This window comes from Pseudophryne corroboree, chromosome 6 (assembly GCF_028390025.1).
Source record: "Pseudophryne corroboree isolate aPseCor3 chromosome 6, aPseCor3.hap2, whole genome shotgun sequence".
Classification (NCBI taxonomy): domain Eukaryota; kingdom Metazoa; phylum Chordata; class Amphibia; order Anura; family Myobatrachidae; genus Pseudophryne; species Pseudophryne corroboree.
This window is the reverse complement of record NC_086449.1, coordinates 59,447,139-59,472,573: the sequence shown is the minus strand read 5'-3', so window position 1 is coordinate 59,472,573 and position 25,435 is coordinate 59,447,139. Positions and strand designations below refer to the sequence as shown.

General features: G+C 46.6%; 1 protein-coding gene across 1 annotated transcript in view; it reads left to right on the top strand.

Annotated features, from left to right (window-relative positions):
• Positions 1–3,015: 3,015 nt before the first annotated feature.
• The window catches only part of LOC134936128 (complement C3-like), a 613,812-nt gene continuing 591,392 nt past the window's right edge, over positions 3,016–25,435 (top strand). The window contains exon 1 of the mRNA XM_063931045.1: positions 3,016–3,148. Coding sequence (XP_063787115.1) covers positions 3,087–3,148 — 62 coding nt within the window. The 5' untranslated portion in view covers positions 3,016–3,086. The remainder of the gene's footprint in view (positions 3,149–25,435) is intronic.

The following is a 25,435-nucleotide window of genomic DNA, read 5'->3' as shown; positions in this document are numbered from 1 at the left end:
TTTGGGGGTCTCTGCCCCTGACTGTTACTGGCAGGGTCAGTTTGGTAAAGATGGTATACTTGCCCAAACTCCTTTATGTTCTCCAGCAATCCCCTATATATATTAACCTGAAGACATTTCGACAGATTGACAGTTTGCTTTCTTCTTTAATATGGGCCAGCAGGAGAGCAAGGCTGAGACTAGACGTTCTGTCCAGGCCGAAAGTGTTGGGAGGCTTAGCTCTCCCTTTATTTCGATTTTACTACTATGCCGCGCAGTTGGCACATATATGGGAGTGGGTGAATGCCACGGATGCTCTCACTTTGCACTCCCAATTGCTTCTCCAGATATACCCTGCCGGCTCTCCATTACAGATGCTTCTTTGTGGGAACCCTAGCTTGTCCAAGATCCCTATAATAAGACAAGCCGTCCTCATATGGAAAAAGGTACATGTTATCCTACTAGGCCAGGGTATTGACCCAGATACTCCTCTGGGCAATGCCCTCGGCTTCCCAGAATTGGCTTCGCTGCGGACTGGGGCGGTGTGGGGGAGGTGGGGTGTGACGTCCCTGGGCCACTTATATAATGATGGTATACTGAGGTCCTTCCTGCAGCTTCAACAGGAGTACAGTGTACCCTCTTCTCATTTCTACCGCTACCTGCAGCTGAGACATGCGCTTAACGCACAATTTCCCGAAACTCCTCCAATGATTGCCGACTCCCCGGTCAAGTCTCTCCTGCGGTCCCTGGGAAGCGGACATCTGGTGTCCAACATTTATGCAAGCATGCTTCGCTCTCACTACTCTGACCCGTTGTCCATTCTCAGGAACAAGTGGGAATCTGACTTGGGTGCCATCTCTGATGAGATCTGGGAGGGTGCTCTGTGTTCCCCACGATTATCCACTACCACCACTAGATATCAGCAAATTCAACTGTTTATAATACACAGAGTATATATGACGCCGGTGCGCTTGCGACATGTAGGGGGTACCCACTCCTCTGGATGTCCTAAGTGCGGTAGTTTGGATGCAGACTTTTGGCACATTCTCTGGCAGTGTCCCAAGATAGCCGTATTCTGGACGGGTGTTACTGACGCCCTGGTGTCAACGGGTATTCCCTCGTCTGTGTGCTCCCCGACGACATGTGTGTTATCTGCTGTGGAGGAGGATGCCCTGGACCCCCCTGCCAAACGATATGTAATTAATCTGTGTGGCCTGGCCAAGGTGTGTATCGCCAGGCTTTGGCTAGCCAGAGATGCACCCACACTGCAATCATGGGTCTCCCTTGTAAATGATACGGCCTCTCACGAGAAATATGTATACCTAGCTAGAAAAGCGGAGAAAAAATATCAGGACCTGTGGGGTCGATGGCTTGAGTCCCCGCTTTCTGGAACCCGAGGTGTTTAGATATGCTGCAAGGGATTAGAGTGGGTGTGTGACTTTTGATCTGCACTGGGTACACTGCCCCTTTTCTCTATGTTATCCCCTGCGCCCGCGGTCAGCCATTCCCGTTCCCCTGCCATTGCTTTAGCTCTGAAATCAGCTCAAATTTATGATGTGCTGCCATAGATATCCATATACAGCTTTCATTGATTTATATGCGCCTTGTTAGCATGCAATACTGATTCTAAATTACAACCTATGTTTCGGAATTTAGGCCTGCACCGGTGTTCTATGATAACTATGATAATTGGTCCCTAGTGGACAGGAGAATCTGCGTATTCCCTGGGCTGGGGATCTACTGTGGGTTGTGCTGTTGTTTTTTTTGTTTGTTTTTTTGTTTTGTTTTGTAATGTGTTTAATGTTAATCAGAAAACTAATAAAAAAAGTATTGAATTAAAAAAAAAATATTGACCCTCAGGCAGTCTGACTTTTGCTTATTTAGCAACCAACATATTAATTAAAATAGTATACTTACTCCATCTATTTAATTCCCAGTTATTTTGACAAATAAGCCAAGAACTCACATAAGCCGGGTTTGCACTTTGCCCTTTGCTGCTGGTTCATCTGTGGAATCCTTTTCATTTTCAAGCGCTGTCCCTTGATCAAATTCTCTTATACTCCTAGATAGGACTACAGCCTGAGTCTCACATCTGCCACTTGGAGCCTTGTCAGCCTCTTCCAGGGACCACATGAACTGCCCCGTGTATCTGGTATACTCTGTTCCACTGTACTCTCTCTCACAGTCACAGTGGAGGAGAGGCGGGGAAATAGCTGGGCTTGCAACCAACCGGATTCACCTTCCCAACAGGCACCGGTCCCTAGATGTACATTGTACACCACTCTGGAGCCCCGTCCGCGCCGGACACACAGCACTCAGCTGCACGCTCACCAGCTTCCCAGCTGCAGGTCTCTCTCTCCACCGTAGCTGACACTATCGTGGCGGGGAGTGGCCGCTACATGTCCCAGTGCCTCAGGTCCACCTGTCATCACATGTGCAGTCCAGGGGCATCTATCATGGCTTTCTCTTTTTCACGGCTACCAGGCTCTTTATTGCAGTGGGGAAAAGCGTCTCTCTCGAGCCCAGTACTTGCATCGGCGGGCTTACTGGAGCATCTAGCACCACAGATAGGTAAGCAGGAGTTTACCTTGCCGGAGAGACCTTGTCTAGCCCTCACCTATTCCCGCGCTGCTGTGGCCACGCCTCCTGCACATATTTCTTCAATACTTGCATCTGCAGCACTTCACAAATCAACAGGAAAATTGTGTAGTGGCCATTTTCCTGGCATTTTATGCATGTGAGGTAGAATAATTGCTGGGAAAATGGCTGCTGCACCCTTTCTCTGGAGACCTGAGCATGTGCACTAGAATCTGGCACAGTGTCAGAGTCACTGTGTGCTGCCAGCTGGAGAGGAGGATGCCTGGATCGAGAGTGCACACAGGCCCCCTCCTCTCTTTACACGCCCGTGCTTTAGTGATCTGGTGCTGTGAATGACACATAATACCTATTGTGTACAACTGTGTAGTGTCATAGGTGAGATTGGAGTCTCCCCAGCTCCTCCCCATTGCAGGTAGAGCCTGGGACTGGTTACTTTAAGCTATGGCCATCTCTTGTGCAAGTATAAAACCAGCTGCACAGAGGACACTGCTCTCCATCCTGACTGCACTATGGGGTGCAGAGGTCTCTGTCTTGTCCTGCTGGCCCTTCTGGCTGGCTCCTATGCACAACCGTAAGTATACAAAGCTTTTACTTTCTTACCACACCTGAGAATTTTTCACACTTTCATTCACATCACTTCAACATTCTACTAGAGCCTGATGCTGCATTACACTGTGAGCTCTACTGGTGATCATTGCCATGTCCCAGCATGCTCTGCACACCAGTCATGGTATTCCTCTCTCAGGATTATCCTGTATTCTGTATGGATTGTTATCTACTATTATTAGATGTAAGGTCTGTGGTCAGTATTCTCATTAGTTATATCATTATGTGAGGCGTATTATCTTCTCCATTCGAAAAATTATTGGATTCTCTAATAATATTTTCAGTCTGTTATATCTGGCATCATAATTAAAACATTAGATTGCAAGCTCTGTGGGTTAGCATTCTTTGTAGCTCACATATTATTACTGGTGAATTTTATTTGCAAACTCTGTGATTTAAATTTACTAAAGTGTGAGTTTTTTTTAGAAGTGGTGGTGTTGCTCATAGCAACCAATCAGAGTCTACTTATCATTCATCTAGCACCTTCTAGAAGATAACAGCTAGAATCTGATTGGTTACTATGGGCAATGGGCCTCATTCAGACCCGATCGCACGCTGCACTTCTTTGCAGCCATGCGATCGGGTCTGAACTGCGCATATGTATGACCCGCAATGCGCAGGCGCGCCGGCCGCCGCCATGCTGCGACGACCCGTATGAAGAAAGCGATCACAAGAAGATTGACAGACAGAAGGCGTTCGTGGGCGGCAACTCACTGTTTTCTGGGAGTGGTCAGAAAAACGCAGGTGTGCCCAGCCGTTTCCAGGGAGGGCTCCTGACGTCAACTTCTTCCCGGATCATCGCAGCGGGTGAGTAAGTTCTGGGCTGTGCAGAAACTGCTGAAACTTTTGTTTGTGCAGCTCACTGCACAGCCGATCGCACCCCTGTGCAGCACTAACCCCCTCCCCTGTACGCGGCGATTACCTGGTTGCAGCAGTGCAAAAAATAGCCTGTGTGCAACCAGGTCTGGATTAGGCCCAATGTCTCCACTTCTAAAAAAACCTCACACTTTAGTAGATATACCCCTGTGTTGTCAGTATTATCACCCACGTTTCCATTTTAGTAAATTTCTTGCATAGAAATTTGCCATATTTTCATTGTAAAATGTGAGCGTGGAACTATTTTCCTAGTGAAAAATCTGGGGGAAAAATGGGAAAGAGGGAAGACCTGAGCACAGGTATAATGAGTAGGTCTAAAGCAAATGAAAGTAGGATATGTTGTTCCACTATATGTCATAGTATGTGTGGTTATCTTTTGGAGATTTGCTACTGTGAAAGTGTCTCAGGTGGAGGTGCTCCCCTAAGAGTGTGGATATGTGTACATAGAGAAAAAGGAAAAAAGTCTCTTTTTTGGGGTCACTCTTACTGTGTTTATATTAAAAATTAACTTTTATTTATGTATGTAAAAAAAAACCAATAGAGATCTTAAGCCACATACAAAGACAAACAATACATGTAACATAAATTAGGACTACACTGCAATCACATAGTACAAGTCTCTAGTATTGAAAATTATTTAGCTCAAATGAGTAGATAAAAAGATAAATTATAAACAGACTGTACAAGTCTCTTATTGCAGTGAAATCACTGCAATAAGAGACTTGTACAGTCTGTCTATAATTTATAACTTGAGCTAAATAGTTTTCAATACTAGAGACTTGTACTTTGTGATTGCAGTGTAGTCCTAATTTATGTTACATGTATTGTATGTCTTTGTATGTGGCTTAAGATCTCTATTGGGTTTTTTTTAACATATATTAACTATTTTTCTAGCTCAGGAGTTAAAAACTGGGTATGAAAAGACTTCGGTTGATGCCTTGAAAAAGCTTTAGAATATTAGTACAATATATACGGTGGGAAATTAGCAGATATATTGGGATTTAGGGGTATATTTATCACAATCAACATCTCAGATGTGAAGTTATAAAATTGCCACAATCCGCAGTAAGATAATACGTTGCAGGGATGTATCAATTATTGTATGCAGGGACTAAGCTTGCGAGAAAGCTCTGTCTCTACAAATGCCCTCCTCAGCCTTCTCAGGGTATTTACTAAAAAATACTGCTGCCGTCAGGTGACCATTGTTCCGGTGCGTTCCTCCGGCTCTGGTCATCTGATCGCCAGCTTTCAGCTCTGTGACCCCGTCATCTGATGTCTGCTGTAAACTGTGATGCCGGTTTACAACATACATCAGATGACCGTGGTCAAGGTGCAGTAAGCCGGCGATCAGATGACCGGAGGCACAGAGGATCTCACCAGGGACAACGATCACAGCAACAAGGGGATGCTGAAGCTGTAACTAAATAAAAAAAATAACTTTTTTTATGGTGATCAGTCTGTGGTATTTTTAGACTCACGTGGGCAATCACTCCGACTTTGCTCCGGCTGTCAGAGCGGAGCCAGGAACCGGAGGGAATCTGGATAACACAATCTGAAGATAGCGTTATTATCACAGGCTGTTTCCAGCACGTTTTCACATTTTTGTTTAGTAAATTTAGCCAGATCATATTTCCCATTATAAAAAAAATACTAAAAAACTGTGAATTAATGGGTTGGAGAAGTTTTTCACAAAAAATGCTCCAAAATCCATTTAAAACATTTCAGTGATACTAAAATAATGTGAAAAGCACAGTCCTTTTCACATTTTTTTAGTAAAAACAAGTTTGATAAATATGCTCGTTAGTCCACTATATTATAGTAGAATTAACAAGTGACATTTCCAAATGTGCAGCCGACCTGCCGGTGAACGTGCTGAGCGAGCAGTGGCTGAGCTGAGCACATAGTAACTGTGATCCTGAATTCAGAGATGTACTGTATGAGGAAAAGCCGCAATGTAGCTAATTAAACTCAGTAATATGTATTTAAGCTTAGCCGCTACTTACCAGTGTTTAGAACAGACATTTACTGTATCAATAGAATAGTATAACTACTATATTCAGGCCAAAAATAACACTGAGAAAGCAATACATTCTAATCCACTGGCATACAGAGCTATTAAACACAGGAGGATAATATCATGCATGTATAGAAATGAATGTTTAGCAGGGATGATCTTCAGTATGCCGGCTGTCGGGATCCCGGCGCACAGTATACCGGCCCCGGAATCCCGACAGCCGGCATACCGACACTTATTCTCCCTCGTGGGGGTCCACGACCCCCCTGGAGGGAGAATAAAATAGCGTGGCGCGCGTAACAAGCCCGCAAGGGGCTCATTTGTGTTCGCGTGTGGCCGGTATGCCGGCAGTCGGGCTCCCGGCGCCGGTATGCTGGTCGCTGGGAGCCCAACCACCGGCATACCATACTACACCTTTAGCAGCTATGTGGCAGTGATCTGAATAGACATTTATCAACTGCAAGTTATTAACTGTTATATCCAGACCAATAATAGCACTGAGGACGTAATACATTATGAAGCCTCCAGTATACAGAGCTGTAAAATACAGGAAGTGTATGAAGATAATAGGAAATATATAAATGAATGGTTATATTACACAACCTAATTAAGAAAGTATCCAACAATACCCTTATAGACAAAGGTATAGAGAGCGCTAATAGATATTTATTAATACAATCTAGAAAATATGGGGGTCATTTCGAGTTGTTCGCTCGCTAGCAGTTTTTAGCAGCCGAGCAAATGCTATGCCGCCGCCCACTGGGAGTGTATTTAGCTTAGCAGAAGTGCGAATGAAAGGATCGCAGAGTGGCGGCCAAGTTTTTTGTGCAGTTTTAGAGTAGCACCAAGCCTAGTCAGCCCTTGCGATGACTTCAGACTGTTCAGTTCCTGTTTTGACATCACAAACACACCCTGCGTTTGCCCAGCCACGCCTGCATTTTTTCAGTCACGCCTGTGTTTTTCCGAACACTCCCTGAAAACGGTCAGTTGACACCCAGAAACGCCCTCTTCATGTCAATCACTCTGCGGCCAGCAGTGCGACTGAAATGCTTCACTAGACTTTGTGTGAAACTACATCGGTCGTTGTAATAATACGTTGTGCGTGTGCATTGCGCCGCATGCGCAGAAGTGCCATTTTTTTCCTCATCGCTGCACAGCGAACGAATGCAGCTAGCGATCAACTCGGAATGACCCCCTATATTCGGTAAAATGCACACATATAAAAGTGCAATAATACCTCCCTTATGGAAACATATAAACCTCTGCATTACCAGATAACTGGTGTTATTATAGATACAGTTTGCAATGGAATCCTCCAGTGGTAACAATTGTTGCAATGAATTTAGCATTCAATTTAGCAATTATAATATCCAGTAAAAAGTATCAACTTTCTTTAATGTCCCTTATATAGATGATTAGGCAGAGAGTCTCTGCGCTCGACCTCCCACCATTTGAAATTGAAAAAGTCTCTTACGTGCTTCAGGGTTCGAATATTTAATAATTCACTATTCTTCACTTTTCTTCATTATAATTGTAATATTCCACCATTATAAAGATTTTCCATAAGAGAGATTTTAATACGTAACAATAAAACTTCTTTAATTTTACAATATATGTAGAAAATATTAAGTCTCAAAAGTAATCAGCCTTTCTTCCAAGAAGTGGATGCCTCTATGGTTGGAGTTGGGGCTGTCCTTTCTTGAAAAGTCACTGCTGGGTAGTGGTACTCCCTAGTGGTACAGATGCTGGTGACCCGTAGTAGTTATTGTCTTTGACTGCCTCTTCTGAAGGTTTGGAAAAAGGGCTGCCTCGACATTCCGATAGAATATCTACCACCAAAATAATGTGCTGGCATAAACCTTCTAGCATCTAAAAATTGCTGTATATAAGATGGCTTAGGCCGTGGCATCACAAGGGGGGTGCGGCTCGTACCTGGGTGTCACCCGCTGAGGGGTGACACCAAAGTTCCGGCTCCTGCTCAGTGACTGGAGCTGGGTGCTGCACTGTAACATTACATGCAGCAACCCAGGTCCTGTCACCCGGCATAAGCCAGCACTGCAGGAACGCCAGTCTCTGAGGGCAGCCCACATCTCCCGGACCTCTGGACTGAAGAAAACAGTGGTCGGAATACTTAGCCACGCAAACAAAAATAAATTAGCAATTGGGCAAAACCATGTTGCACTGCAGGTGGGGCAGATGTAACATGTGCAGAGAGTTAGATTTGGGTGGGTTATATTGTTTCAATGCAGGGTAAATGCTGTCTGATAATTTCTACACTGCAATTTAGATTTCAATTTGAACACACCCCACCCAAATCTAATTCTAACTTTTGGTTTGCTAAGAAACCTGAATGAGGCCAATTGATCATTAAATATACAGATTCCTCAGATTCCTGCATCCTGACCTACATACACAGCACAAATAAGTTTCTTATATGTTATCTTCCTAGCTCCAACGCTGGAGACACAATGCAGCATAGGATGGTAACTAGACTAGAGATGTGCACCGGAAATTTTTCGGGTTTTGGGTTTTGGTTTTGGGTTCGGTTCCGCGGCCGTGTTTTGGGTTCGAACGCGATTTGGCAAAACCTCACCGAATTTTTTTTGTCGGATTCGGGTGTGTTTTGGATTCGGGTGTTTTTTTCAAAAAACCCTAAAAAACAGCTTAAATCATAGAATTTGGGGGTCATTTTGATCCCAAAGTATTATTAACCTCAATAACCATAATTTCCACTCATTTTCAGTCTATTCTGAACACCTCACACCTCACAATATTATTTTTAGTCCTAAAATTTGCACCGAGGTCGCTGGATGACTAAGCTCAGCGACCCAAGTGGCCGACACAAACACCTGGCCCATCTAGGAGTGTCACTGCAGTGTCACGCAGGATGGCCCTTCCAAAAAACACTCCCCAAACAGCACATGACGCAAAGAAAAAAAGAGGCGCAATGAGGTAGCTGTGTGACTAACCTCAGCGACCCAAGTGGCCGACACAAACACTTGGCCCATCTAGGAGTGGCACTGCAGTGTCAGGCAGGATGGCCCTTCCAAAAAATACTCCCCAAACAGCACATGACGCAAAGAAGAAAAAAAAGAGGCGCAATGAGGTAGCTGTGTGACTAAGCTCAGCGACCCTAGTGGCCGACACAAACACCTGGCCCATCTAGGAGTGGCACTGCAGTGTCAGGCAGGATGGCCCTTCAAAAAAACACTCCCCAAACAGCACATGACGCAAAGAAAAAAAGAGGCGCAATGAGGTAGCTGTGTGACTAAGCTCAGCGACCCAAGTGGCCGACACAAACACCTGGCCCATCTAGGAGTGGCACTGCAGTGTCAGGCAGGATGGCCCTTCCAAAAAACACTCCCCAAACAGCACATGACGCAAAGAAAAAAAGAGGCGCAATGAGGTAGCTGTGTGAGTAAGCTAAGCGACCCTAGTGGCCGACACAAACACCTGGCCCATCTAGGAGTGGCACTGCAGTGTCACGCAGGATGGCCCTTCAAAAAAACACTCCCCAAACAGCACATGACGCAAAGAAAAAAAGAGGCGCAATGAGGTAGCTGTGTGACTAAGCTCAGCGACCCAAGTGGCCGACACAAACACCTGGCCCATCTAGGAGTGGCACTGCAGTGTCAGACATGATGGTCCTTCCAAAAAATACTCCCCAAACAGCACATGACGCAAAGAAAAAAAGAGGCGCAATGAGGTAGCTGTGTGAGTAAGCTAAGCGACAATAGTGGCCGACACAAACACCTGGCCCATCTAGGAGTGGCACTGCAGTGTCACGCAGGCTGGCCCTTCCAAAAAACACTCCCCAAACAGCACATGACGCAAAGAAAAAAAGAGGCGCAATGAGGTAGCTGTGTGAGTAAGCTAAGCGACCCTAGTGGCCGACACAAACACCTGGCCCATCTAGGAGTGGCACTGCAGTGTCACGCAGGCTGGCCCTTCCAAAAAACACTCCCCAAACAGCACATGACGCAAAGAAAAATGAAAGAAAAAAGAGGTGCAAGATGGAATTGTCCTTGGGCCCTCCCACCCACCCTTATGTTGTATAAACAGGACATGCACACTTTAACCAACCCATCATTTCAGTGACAGGGTTTGCCACACGACTGTGACTGAAATGACGGGTTGGTTTGGACCCCCACCAAAAAAGAAGCAATTAATCTCTCCTTGCACAAACTGGCTCTACAGAGGCAAGATGTCCACCTCATCATCATCCTCCGATTCATCACCGTGTACATCCCCCTCCTCACAGATTATCAATTCGTCCCCACTGGAATCCACCATCACAGCTCCCTGTGTACTTTGTGGAGGCAATTGCTGCTGGTGAATGTCTCCATGGAGGAATTGATTATAATTCATTTTAATGAACATCATCTTCTCCACATTTTCTGGAAGTAACCTCGTACGCCGATTGCTGACAAGGTGAGCGGCGGCACTAAACACTCTTTCGGAGTACACACTTGTGGGAGGGCAACTTAGGTAGAATAAAGCCAGTTTGTGCAAGGGCCTCCAAATTGCCTCTTTTTCCTGCCAGTATACGTACGGACTGTCTGACGTGCCTACTTGGATGCGGTCACTCATATAATCCTCCACCATTCTTTCAATGGGGAGAGAATCATATGCAGTGACAGTAGACGACATGTCCGTAATCGTTGGCAGGTCCTTCAGTCCGGACCAGATGTCAGCATCAGCAGTCGCTCCAGACTGCCCTGCATCACCGCCAGCGGGTGGGCTCGGAATTCTGAGCCTTTTCCTCGCACCCCCAGTTGCGGGAGAATGTGAAGGAGGAGATGTTGACAGGTCGCGTTCCGCTTGACTTGACAATTTTCTCACCAGCAGTTCTTTGAACCCCTGCAGACTTGTGTATGCCGGAAAGAGAGATCCAAGGTAGGTTTTAAATCTAGGATCGAGCACGGTGGCCAAAATGTAGTGCTCTGATTTCAACAGATTGACCACCCGTGAATCCTTGTTAAGCGAATTAAGGGCTCCATCCACAAGTCCCACATGCCTAGCGGAATCGCTCTGTGTTAGCTCCTCCTTCAATGTCTCCAGCTTCTTCTGCAAAAGCCTGATGAGGGGAATGACTTGACTCAGGCTGGCAGTGTCTGAACTGACTTCACGTGTGGCAAGTTCAAAAGGTTGCAGAACCTTGCACAACGTTGAAATCATTCTCCACTGCGCTTGAGAAAGGTGCATTCCACCTCCTATATCGTGCTCAGTTGTATAGGCTTGAATGGCCTTTTGCTGCTCCTCCAACCTCTGAAGCATATAGAGGGTTGAATTCCACCTCGTTACCACTTCTTGCTTCAGATGATGGCAGGGCAGGTTCAGGCGTTTTTGGTGTTGCTCCAGTCTTCTGTACGTGGTGCCTGTACGCCGAAAGTGTCCCGCAATTCTTCTGACCACCGACAGCATCTCTTGCACGCTCCTCTCGTTTTTTAAATAATTCTGCACCACCAAATTCAAGGTATGTGCAAAACATGGGACGTGCTGGAATTTGCCCATATTTAATGCACACACAATATTGCTGGCGTTGTCCGATGCCACAAATCCACAGGAGAGTCCAATTGGGGTAAGCCATTCTGCGATGATCTTCCTCAGTTGCCGTAAGAGGTTTTTAGCTGTGTGCGTATTCTGTAAAGCGGTGATACAAAGCGTAGCCTGCCTAGGAAAGAGTTGGCGTTTGCGAGATGCTGCTACTGGTGCCGCCGCTGCTGTTCTTGCGGCGGGAGTCCATACATCTACCCAGTGGGCTGTCACAGTCATATAGTCCTGAGTCTGCCCTGCTCCACTTGTCCACATGTCCGTGGTTAAGTGGACATTTTGTACAACTGCATTTTTTAGGACACTGGTGAGTCTTTTTCTGAGGTCTGTGTACATTTTCGGTATCGCCTGCCTAGAGAAATGGAACCTAGATGGTATTTGGTACCGGGGACACAGTACCTCAAACAAGTCTATAGTTGGCTCTGCAGTAATGATGGATACCGGAACCACGTTTCTCACCACCCAGGATGCCAAGGCCTCAGTTATCCGCTTTGCAGCAGGATGACTGCTGTGATATTTCATCTTCCTCGCAAAGGACTGTTGGACAGTCAATTGCTTGGTGGAAGTAGTAAAAGTGGTCTTACGACTTCCCCTCTGGGATGACCATCGACTCCCAGCAGCAACAACAGCAGCGCCAGCAGCAGTAGGCGTTACACGCAAGGATGCATCGGAGGAATCCCAGGCAGGAGAGGACTCGTCAGAATTGCCAGTGACATGGCCTGCAGGACTATTGGCATTCCTGGGGAAGGAGGAAATTGACACTGAGGGAGTTCGTGGGGTGGTTTGCGTGAGCTTGGTTACAAGAGGAAGGGATTTACTGGTCAGTGGACTGCTTCCGCTGTTGCCCAAAGTTTTTGAACTTGTCACTGACTTATGATGAATGCGCTGCAGGTGACGTATAAGGGAGGATGTTCCGAGGTTCCGAGGTGGTTAACGTCCTTACCCCTACTTATTACAGCTTGACAAAGGCAACACACGGCTTGACAAATGTTGTCCGCATTTCTGTTGAAATACTTCCACACCGAAGAGCTGATTTTTTTGGTATTTTCACCAGGCATGTCAATGGCCATATTCCTCCCACGGACAACAGGTGTCTCCCCGGGTGCCTGACTTAAACAAACCACCTCACCATCAGAATCCTCCTGTCAATTTCCTCCCCAGCGCCAGCAACACCCATATCCTCCTCATCCTGGTGTACTTCAACACTGACATCTTCAATCTGACTATCAGGAACTGAACTGCGGGTGCTCCTTCCAGCACTTGCAGGGGGCGTGCAAATGGTGGAAGGCGCATGCTCTTCACGTCCAGTGTTGGGAAGGTCAGGCATCGCAACCGACACAATTGGACACTCCTTGTGGATTTGTGATTTCGAAGAACGCACTGTTCTTTGCTGTGCTTTTGCCAGCTTAAGTCTTTTCATTTTTCTAGCGAGAGGCTGAGTGCTTCCATCCTCATGTGAAGCTGAATCACTAGCCATGAACATAGGCCAGGGCCTCAGCCGTTCCTTGCCACTCCGTGTGGTAAATGGCATATTGGCAAGTTTACGCTTCTCCTCCGCCGATTTTATTTTAGATTTTTGAGTCCTTTTTTTACTGATATTTGGTGTTTTGGATTTTACATGCTCTCTACTATGACATTGGGCATCGGCCTTGGCAGACGACGTTGATGGCATTTCATCGTCTCGGCCATGACTAGTGGCAGCAGCTTCAGCACGAGGTGGAAGTCGATCTTGATCTTTCCCTATTTTTGGAACCTCAACATTTTTGTTCTCCATATTTTAATAGGCACAACTAAAAGGCACCTCAGGTAAACAATGGAGATGGATGGATACTAGTATACTTATGGATGACGAGTGACTGCCGACACAGAGGTAGCTACAGCCGTGGACTACCGTACTGCGTCTGCTAGTATAGACTGGATGATAATGATATAAAAAATATATATATATCACTACTGCAGGACAGGTATATATTATATAATGACGGACCTGATGGACACTGTCAGCAGCAGACTCCTAAACTACTAGTATGAAGAAGATAGAAAAAACCCCCCCACCACAGGTAGGTATACAATTATGGACGAGCACTGCCGACACAGAGGTAGCTACAGCCATGGACTACCGTACTGCGTCTGCTAGTATAGACTGGATGATAATGATATAAAAAATATATATATATCACTACTGCAGGACAGGTATATATTATATAATGACGGACCTGCTGGACACTGTCAGCAGCAGACTCCTAAACTACTAGTATGAAGAAGATAGAAAAAAAAAACCCACCACAGGTAGGTATACAATTATGGACGAGCACTGCCGACACAGAGGTAGCTACAGCCGTGGACTACCGTACTGCGTCTGCTAGTATAGACTGGATGATAATGATATAAAAAATATATATATATCACTACTGCAGGACAGGTATATATTATATAATGACTGACCTGCTGGACACTGTCAGCAGCAGACTCCTAAACTACTAGTATGAAGAAGATAGAAAAAAAAAAAACCACCACAGGTAGGTATACAATTATGGACGAGCACTGCCGACACAGAGGTAGCTACAGCCGTGGACTACCGTACTGCATCTGCTAGTATAGACTGGATGATAATGATATAAAAAATATATATATATCACTACTGCAGGACAGGTATATATTATATAATGACGGACCTGCTGGACACTGTCAGCAGCAGACTCCTAAACTACTACTATGAAGAAGATAGAAAAAAAAAAACCACCACAGGTAGGTATACAATTATGGACGAGCACTGCCGACACAGAGGTAGCTACAGCCGTGGACTACCGTACTGCGTCTGCTAGTATAGACTGGATGATAATGATATAAAAAATATATATATATCACTACTGCAGGTATATATTATAATATAATGAATGACGGACCTGCTGGACACTGTCTGTCAGCAGAATGCGTTTATAGAATTTAAAAAAAAAACACCACACGAGTGTTTAACTTTTTCAGGCAGACAATATACTGGTGGTCACTCGTCAGTCACACTGGCAGCAAAAGTGTGCACTGTTATGTACTCCTGCTATAACTGCTCCCCAGTCTCCCCCACAATTAAGCTGTGTGAGCAGTGAGCACTCAGCACAGTCAGATATACATAGATGATATTATCATGCAGCACACTGAGGCTGAGCACAGATATGGTATGTGACTGTGTATCGTTTTTTTTCAGGAAGAGAACGGATTTTAAATAATAAATAAAACTGGTGGTCACTAGTATAACTATCAGCAAAACTCTGCACTCTCTGAGTACTCCTAATGCTCCCCAAAATTACTAAAATTAAATTACTAGTAAATCAAGTGTCTCACTCTCTATCTAAACGGAGAGGACGCCAGCCACGTCCTCTCCCTATCAATCTCAATGCACGTGTGAAAATGGCGGCGACGCGCGGCTCCTTATATAGAATCCGAGTCTCGCGATAGAATACGAGCCTCGCGAGAATCCGACAGCGGGATGATGACGTTCGGGCGCGCTCGGGTTAGCCGAGCAAGGCGGGAAGATCCGAGTCTGCCTCGGACCCGTGTAAAAAGGCTGAAGTTCGGGGGGTTCGGATTCCGAGGAACCGAACCCGCTCATCTCTAAACTAGACTCAGGGGCGTCTCTAGAGAGGAGGGGACCCGTGTGCAGACTCCGTGTATGGGCCCCCTCCTCTCCCGTAGCCGTCACGCCGCTACTAGCGCTCAAGGCACCCGAACAGTCCAGGTTTTAGATTTATCTATGCTTTGCCACAGGTGACTTAATTAGCACCCCAGTCTATTTGATGTAACCATCTGTGCTGAGCTATGGATATACCTAAAACCTGGACCGTTGGGGTGCCTTGAGGACCGCGTTTTGGAACCTCTGGGCTAGTCTGATCTGATATAACTATAACACTCTCTGAAGCTGTTCCATATACAATATCATTGCACTAACGCAGAATACAGTGACAGTGTGTTTTGCTATTGCCGTGTATATATGTGTACATATTTTACAATTAACTATTTGTTTAGTAAAGTGCTAAATAAAATTTGTAAAGTGCTTGCATGCATTAAACGGGGTATTGAGACAAGGGACGAGGATGTAATCCTGCCGCTGTACAAATCATTAGAACTTCCACTCCTGGAATATTGTGTTCAATTTTGGGCACCATTTTATAAAAAAAGATATCGGGGAAATTGAAAAAGTTCAAAGGCGAGCTACTAAATTGATTAAAAGGTTAGAGACACTGGAGTATGAGGAAAGGCTTACTAGGTTAAATATGTATACACTAGAGGCGTCTAAGAGGAGACATTATTAATATCTTAAAATATGTAAAGAGTCATTACAAGGAGCTAGCAGGGAATTTGTTTATTAAAATAACTCTGTATAGGACACGTGGACACTCACTGAGGCTAGAGGAGAGAAAATTCCGTACACAACGTAGGAAAGGGTTCTTCACGGTAAGGGCAAAAAAGATTTGGAAGTCCCTGCCGGAGAAGGTAATAATGGAAGACTCTGTAAATGCATTTAAAAACAGATTGGACAGATTTCTAACTGGAAACTGTATCCAGGGCTATAGCATTTAACATATTGACATTAAATATCTGGGAGTGGTAGAAACATAGTTGTCAATTGGTACTAAACCATTACTTCAGCAGGCGCATTATAATATACACAGCTTAACACAGAATACAGGTTGAACCCGATGGGCATTTTGCCTCTTTTCAACCTCACTGACTATGTAACTATGTTTATAAATAATACAAGAGCTGCTTCTAATGTCTGACATTTTAGGATAATTGTTTTCATGGGGGAGAATTAACCATTTCACTTCTGCTGTGTCCCTCCACTTCCTTTGTCTTTCCATTTCTTCATACTGTATGTGATGTTTTATGTAAATACAGCAGAGGACACGTACTGTATCTTTTAATGACACTTAATGACAATGACAGTCTGAGGTGGCACCCTAGTGACCAAGGACCATTTGAAGCTGCTGTAAGCACATTGATGCCTGATCACCATGGTCACACTGAATGATGATTTTTATTTTGTAGTGAGCACTTCACATTTGTGACACATTATTGTGAGCACCAGCTAGTAGCCAGAGTAACCGCCGTGTGCAGCTAGATGGGCTGAGCCGTAGTTCTAGACACACGTCTGGTAACCCCCAGGTTCATTGTGACGATGAGCTGCTCCACTGCAGTGTGTCGGTCGGCCCTCACGCACCTTCGCAGCCGATGTTCCACCTCTCACATCAATGGCACGTGGTGCTCCGCAGTTTCCACGTTGGTTATTTGCAATGATGCCATTTGTCCAGTCACGATACACCTTCACCGCAGCAGCACGCGGACAGGTCACACACTGCGCTGTGTCTGAAATACTGCCGCCCTTGGCCCGAAAGCCATTAATAATCACTTTTTGCAACATGGATAAATCGCCCCTTTTACCCATCACAGCATTGAGTGATCTGTGTGCAGACGGCCTATTGCACACGTTATATACCCACCAAGCCAGCGCACAACATAATAATGTGACTCAACCACATATAACATCCTGTTAAGGTACTGTATGGAAAAAATCATTTAAAATCAGGAACTATTAGTTTCCAAAATAATGCAATTATTTGTCAAATTCACCAACCACAGATTTCTAATACAGTTGCGCTTCTACAATGGGTTTAGGTACTGGCTTAAAGAGACAGAACTATGGGGTAATTCAGTGATTTCTGCACTTCTGTGACACGCATGCATGAGGACTTAAATTGTGATCGCATGTGATAATGCCAACAGGGGTGCGGTGACAGGGCGGCGTCGCAGCATATTGTGGGCATCATTGCGGAGTTGGGGAAGAGCGGTCCGGAAAACTGAGGCGTGTCCAGACCGTTTGCGTGGCAGCCATGGCAGCTACATGACGTCACACACAGCTGCTGCAACCCAGAACAGGTGGCCCTGCATCTTCCTTCACAGCTAGGCTGCCAAGGCAGGGGGCTACCCTAACGATGCAAGCGACACAGAGCTGCAAGATACAGCAATGGCCTACTGTACAACTATATACTGTTAGTCACCAAAATGCTGCACTGTAATACTATATATACTGCCAATAAAAATGCCGCACAGATATGGAATGGATACTTGCAGTGACACAGAGCTGCAAGATACAGCAATGGCCTACTGTACTGTACAACTATAACGAGTTTTATGGTAAGAACTTACCTTTGTGAAAACTCTTTCTGCGAGGTACACTGAGCTCCACAAGGATAGACATAGGGGTGTAGAGTAGGATCTTGATCCGAGACACCAACAGGCTGAAAAGCTTTGACTGTTCCCAGAATGCATAGCGCCGCCTCCTCTATAACCCCGCCTCCCTGCACAGGAGCTCAGTTTTTAGTTAACCAGCCCAATGCAGTAGCAGGAAAAGAGACGACAACGGTTAGTAGCCACATACACCACACTCTCACGACAGAAGAAGTGTCAGCGGCTAATGCCATACCAACCCAAAGAAGCTAAGTGCGTCAGGGTGGGCGCCTTGTGGAGCCCAGTGTACCTCGCAGAAAGAGTTTTAACAAAGGTAAGTTCTTACCATAAATCTTGTTTTCTGCTGCGGGGTACACTGGGCTCCACAAGGATAAACATAGGGGATGTCCTAAAGCAGTTCCTTATGGGAGGGGATGCACTGTAGCGGGCACAAGAACCCTACGTCCAAAGGAAGCATCCTGGGAAGCGGCAGTATCGAAGGCATAGAATCTTATGAATGTGTTCACAGAGGATCATGTAGCCGCCTTGCACAATTGTTCAAGGGTCGCACCACGGTGAGCCGCCCAAGAAGGTCCAACAGACCGAGTAGAATGGGCCGTAATGTGAGCAGGAGCTGATAGACCAGCCCTCACATAAGCATGTGCAATCACCATTCTAATCCATCTGGCCAAAGTCTGCTTGTGAGCAGGCCAGACCCGTTTGTGAAATCCAAATAACACAAAGAGAGAATCAGATTTTCTAATCGAAGCAGTTCTCTTCACATAGATACGGAGAGCCCGTACCACATCCAAAGACTGCTCTTTGGGAGACAGATCAGGAGAAACAAGTGCCGGAACCACAATCTCCTGGTTACGGTGGAACTAAGAAACCACCTTAGGTAAATATCCGGGACGAGTCCTAAGAACCGCCCGGTCACTGTGAAATATCAGATATGGGGAACTACAGGACAAGGCTCCCAAATCCGACACTCTTCTAGCTGAAGCAATAGCCAGCAGAAACACCACCTTAAGGGAAAGCCACTTAAGATCAGCTGAACCAAAAGGTACAAACGGAGACTCTTGTAACGCCTCCAAAACCACCGACAAGTCCCAAGGAGCCACAGGCGGTACACAGGGAGGTTGGATACTCAACACACCCTGAGTAAAGGTATGCACATCAGGTAAGGTCGCAATTTTTCTCTGAAACCACACCGACAAGGCAGATATTTGAACCTTGAGTGAGGCCAGACGCAGGCCTAAGTCCAGGCCCTGCTGAAGAAAGGCCAACAGCTTTGCTATACTAAACTTGGGAGCGTCATACTGGTTAAATGTGCACCAAAGCTAGGTCCTGGTAGACACAGGGTCCCTGAACGAGGAGGTCTGGGCGTTGCGGAAGTAGAATTGGACACTCTGACGATAGGCCTTGCAGGTCTGAGAACCAGTGCCGTCTGGGCCACGCTGGTGCTATGAGAAGGAGATTTCCTTTTTCTTGCTTGAACTTCCGAAATACCCTGGGCAGGAGTGACACCGGAGGGAACACGTACGGCAGCCGAAACCTCCATGGCACCGCCAGCGCATCCACGAATGCTGCTTGAGGATCCCTTGTCCTTGCTCCGAAGACCGGAACCTTGTGATTGTGTCGAGACGCCATCAGATCTACGTCTGGAAGGCCCCACTTTTCCACTAGGAGTTGAAACACTTCTGGATGGAGGCCCCACTCGCCGGCATGTACGTCCTGACGACTGAGAAAGTCCGCTTCCCAATTCAGGACTCCCGGAATGAATATTGCTGATATGGCCGGTAGATGGTGTTCTGCCCAATGTAGAATCCGTGAGACTTCCTTCATTGCCAAACGGCTTCGAGTGCCGCCTTGATGATTTATGTAAGCCACTGTGGTGGCGTTGTCCAACTGTACTTGAACAGGACGGTTCTGAATTAAATGCTGGGCCAGGTACAACGCATTGAAGACCGCCCGCAATTCCAGAATGTTGATCGAGAGGAGGGATTCCTCCTTGGTCCAGCGACCCTGAAGGGAGTGTTGCTCCAGCACCGTGCCCCAACCTCTTAGACTGGCATCTGTCGTCAACAGGACCCAGTTGGATATCCAGAAGGGACGGCCCCTGCACAATTGTCGGTCCTCGAGCCACCAGAGCAGCGACAGACGGACCTCAATGAGATCATTTGAGACCTGATCCGGTGAGGCAGGCCATCCCACTTGGCTAGAATCAGCTTCTGGAGGGGGCGAGAATGGAATTGAATTGAGCATACTCCACCATGTCGAATGCTGACACCATGAGGCCCAGCACCTGCATCGCCGAATGTATCGACACTTGCGGACGAGAAAGGAAGTAACTAATCCTGTCCTGAAGCTTCAGGACTTTCTCCTGAGACAAGAACAACCTCTGGTTGTGAGTGTCCAATAGCGCTCCCAGGTGCACCATGCTCTCAGCAGGGACCAGGGAGGATTTCTTCCAGTTGATGAGCCACTCGTGGGCTTCTAGAAACCAGACAGTCATATCCAGATGACGTAGGAGAAGTTCTGGGGAATTTGCCAGGATTAACAAATCGTCCAGATACGGCAGTATTCTGACCCCTTGACGGCGGAGTACTTCACTGTTTAGGGAAGCGCTTGCATTTTAGCTGGGAGGGAAGGACCCAGCATGCGGGGTGGCCGCACATGTGCTAGTGGAAGAAGTTTTGTGAATTGAAGAAGGGTAACTCTGTCTGTTCAGGTTCCACATCCTCATGGCCCTCAAACAGATCTTTCAAGATGGAATGTTCAGCCTATGTTTCAATTGCCAACCTCTCTGCCAAACATGCTCTTGGAGGACCTCTTTAAATAATGGGGGTCATTCCGAGTTGTTAGCTCGTTGCCGATTTTCACTATACTGCGATTAGTCGCTTACTGCGCATGCGCAAGGTTCGCAGTGCGCATGCGCTTAGTTATTTTACACAAAAGATAGGTATTTTACTCACGGCATAACGAAGCTTTTTCATCGCTGTGCTGATCGTAGTGTGATTGACAGGAAGTGGGTGTTTCTGGGCGGAAACTGGACGTTTTATGGGAGTGAGCGGAAAAACGCAGGCGTTCGAGTTGCAAAATGCAGGAGTGGCTAGAGATACGGGGAAGTGGTTGGGCAAACGCTGGGCGTGTTTGTGACGTCAAACCAGGAACGAAAAGGACTAGGCTGGTCGCAATGGCTGAGTAAGTCTGGAGCTACTCAGAAACTGCTAAGAAATTTCTATTCGCAATTCTGCTAATCTTTTGTTCGCACTTCTGCTAAGCTAAGATACACTCCCAGTAGGCTGCGGCTTAGCTTGTGCAATGCTGCTAAAAGCAGCTAGCGAGCGAACAACTCGGAATCACCCCCAATGTGTAAATCGCTACTAAGAATTAGCTGATTTGGGAGTTTGGAAGCAATGGTCACTACCATGGTAAAAAGAAAATAGGTTACAACAAGTGCGCACAAGCAGCTAACAAGACAGTAGGTGTAAGAGTGTCACCCCACACTCCAAATAATGCACAATTTCACAGGATAACACTCACATGCATCTTACAGTATTGGAAAGGTTTAAACGGGTCATTCTGACCTGATCGCTCGCTGCAGTTCTTCACAGCGCAATGATCAGGTCAGAACTGGGCATGCGTCGGCACCGCATTGCGCCGGCACATGGCTGACAGACGACGTCTGTCGTTGCCTAGCGATCGCCTCTGCCTGATTGACAGGCAGAGGCGGGAGGGGGCGGCACGACTGCGTTTGGCCGCTTTTTAGGGGCGCAGTCCGGCCAACGCAGGCGTGGCCGGACCGTGAGGGGGGTGAGCCGCAGCAGCTGCGTGACATCACACGCAGCCGCTGCGACCCAGGGCAGAAAACTATTAACTCCCAGCCAGCCGCAGGAGCAGCGCTGGCCGGGAGTTACTCTTCAAGTACAAAAGCATCGCAGCTGTGCGATGCTTTTGTACTTGTGCATGTCAGTGTAAGTGATCGTAGCTGTGCTAAATTTAGCACAGCTACGATCAGGTCGGAATGACTCCCTAAGTTCCTAAGTAGATAACAAGTCCATTCATAAACTTCAATGGTTCTGACTAGCAGGATCCTTCCATAGATGCGCACAGCTTGTATCCTGTATAATATCTCGGAAAAGACAAAAAAAAATGACAATAGTGTGATACTAATGATGTGACACATCAATATGTGTAGACTCCTACAAAATGGTGTGGCATACACAATCTGGTAGACACTAGCTCATGAAGGGGAGATCCTTGCCCATTCCGGGATCAGACAATCAACCGCACAACTCCACCCTCTGCTATTGGTCCTGGGGTCCCCTCAGATCTACATGCAAATCGAGAAAAAACTTTTCATAGTGCAAAACTAGTTTTATTTGATAAAAAAAAACAAATATGTGCAAAAAATTACAAAAGGTAAAGCAACTGGACTCCTACCAGAGCTGATGGTCTGCAAACAACAGTAGACATGAAGGCAGTTACGAGTTGTGAAACCAGGCATGCCTGAAAATCAGCACACAGCATCCAAGGTAGGGTCCAATAGCCAAGTACTCTCCCTACCAATGCATTTCAATACCAACAAGTATTAAGCATCCTCTGTAGCTCCAGGAATAAAAAGAACCTTTACTTTGAGAAATCCAGTGGCATGCGCACAATGGGCAGTATTTACTAATATTCGTGTTTTTGCCGTTTTGAAGGGTGTTTGATCTCGAATGGTATCGGGTGCATTTTTCTGCAACTTTTTGAATCCAGATACGGTCATTCACTAAGCTGCAGAGTTTTGCACATTTGTTTTTTCCGATGTCGATGTGATTCGTAATATCAGGCAGTGTTTTACGGGAGTGATGAGTAAAACACTGCCTGACAAAATACAAGGAATCCCGGCCGGATCTGTGAGATCCGTGCAGGGCTTCATTGTGTACCTTAAAAAGGTGTTTTAAGTTGTAAAAAAGCAGAGAAAAAATTGCGTGGGGTCCCCCCTCCTAAGCATAACCAGCCTCGGGCTCTTTGAGCCAGACCTGGTTGAAAAAATATGGGGGGAAAAATGACAGGGGTTCCCCCATATTTAATCAACCAGCACCGGGCTCTGCGCCTGGTCCTGGTTCCAAAAATATGGGGGACAAAAAGCGTAGGGGTCCCCCGTATTTTTGAAACCAGCACCAGGCTCCACTAGCCAGGTACATAATGCCACAGACGGGGGACACTTTTATAGTGGTCCCTGCGGCCCTGGCATTACATACCCAACTAGTCACCCCTGGCTGGGGTACCCTGGAGGAGTGGGAACCCCTTAAATCAAGGGGTTCCCCCCCTCCAGCCACCCAAGGGCCAGGGGTGAAGCCCGAGGCTGTCCCCCCCATCCAAGGGTGGCGGATGGGGGGCTGATAGCCATGTGTAAAAAAGTGAATATTGTTTTTAGTAGCAGTACTACAAGTCCCAGCAAGCCTCCCCCGCAAGCTGGTACTTGGAGAACCACAAGTACCAGCATGCGGTGGAAAACCGGGCCCGCTGGTACCTGTAGTACTACTACTAAAAAAATACCCCCAAAAAAACAGGACACACACACCGTGAAAGTATAATTTTATTACATACATGCACACCACCAAACATACATACTTACCTATGTTCACACGAGGCTCGGTCCTCTTCTCCATGTAGAATCCTTGGGGTACCTGTGAAAAAATTTATACTCACAGAATCCAGTGTAGAATGCGTCCTTGGTATAATCCACGTACTTGGCAAAATAATAAAACGGATACCCGACCACGCACTGAAAGGGGTCCCATGTTTACACATGGGACCCCTTTCCCCGACTGCCAGGACCCCCCCTGACTCGTGTCAAAGAGGGTCCCTTCAGCCAATCAGGGAGCGCCACGTCGTGGCACTCTCCTGATTGGCTGTGTGCTCCTGTAGCGTCTGTCAGCCAGCACACGGCACAGATACAATGTAGCGCCTATGCGCTCCATTGTAGCCAATGGTGGGTACTTTGCGGTCAGCGGTTGACCGAAAGTAACCTCACCACTGACCACAAAGTTCCCACTAGGCAGAGCAGTGACTAAAGGAGCCTCCCAGCTGCCCCACCCCCACCGCGGGACACTGCAGCCCACGGGTGGGACAGCGGGACAGTCCCAAAAAACTGGGACTGTCCCGCGAAAATCGGGACAGGTGGGAGGTATGCAATGACACCCAATTTAACCCTGCTATCACTTTGTACTTCATGGCCATATCCACAGGTCTGGGAGCACATACTGTGGGAGAAATAGCCTTGCAATTGCAAATGATAGGTTACTGGGAGTATCCCATTATGTATTACAACGTAACAGATCAGCAACATTTTTTAACTTTGGAATGTCCTGTTGCATGACACCCACATCAGCACTTAGTCATGGGTGGTCATTCCGAGTTGATCGCTAGCTGCTTTCGGTCGCTGTGCTGCGATGAGGCAAAAAAAAAGGCACTTCTGCGCATGCGCACGCGGCGCAATGCGCACGCGCAATGTATTATTACAATGACACAAGTAGTTCCACACAAGGTCTAGCGAAGCTTTTCAGTCGCACTGCTGGCCGCAGAGTGATTGACATGAAGTGGGCGTTTCTGGGTGGAAACTGACCGTTTTCAGGGAGTGTTCGGAAAAACGCAGGCGTGACAGAAAAAAACGCAGGCGTGGCTGGGCGAACGCAGGGCGTGTTTGTGACGTCAAAACAGGAACTGAACAGTCTGAAGTCATCGCAAGCGCTGAGTAGGTTTTGAGCTACTCTGAAACTGCACAAAAAACTTTGTAGCCGCTCTGCAATACAACCGTTCGCACTTCTGCTAAGCTAAAATACACTCCCAGTGGGAGGCGGCATAGCGTTTGCACGGCTGCTAAAAACGGCTAGGAATGACCACCCTTGACCCCAGTTTTACACTGTCCAGTAGACCTAGGTGCAGTTTGATATTACTGTCCACTATGTGAAACTGCAGCAGGTCTTCATTACCTGGCCACTGCAAGCAATTAGAGAACAGCCAGTAAGTGTTTTGGGGTTTGTGTGCTGGAGGAGCTCACATGACATGACATTACACTTGGCGCCAGTGTAAATTTTTGATTTGACAGCATTATTGTTCTCCTTATCTATTATGGTGGTACAGATGTCAGCCCTTTTGGCCCTGAGGTCAGTACACTTGCAGCGGAGACTGATATCTGGGGTATTTTCCATTGTAGTATCTACAGTGTGATCTCTGCGGTGGGCTGCTGGAATGGGCAGCGTAAGGTTCTCTGTTATCGGCTTTTGGCTTGGACATGTTCCAGCAATGGGGGTAATTCCAAGTAGATCGCAGCAGGAATTTTTTTAGCAGTTGGGCAAAACCATGTGCACTGCAGGGGAGGCAGATATAACATGTGCAGAGAGAGTTAGATTTGGGTGTGTTATTTTATTTCTGTGCAGGGTAAATACTGGCTGCTTTATTTTTACACTGCAAATTAGATTGCAGATTGAACACACCACACCCAAATCTAACTCTCTCTGCACATGTTATATCTGCCTTCCCTGCAGTGCACATGGTTTTGCCCAACTGCTAAAAAAATTCCTGCTGCGATCAACT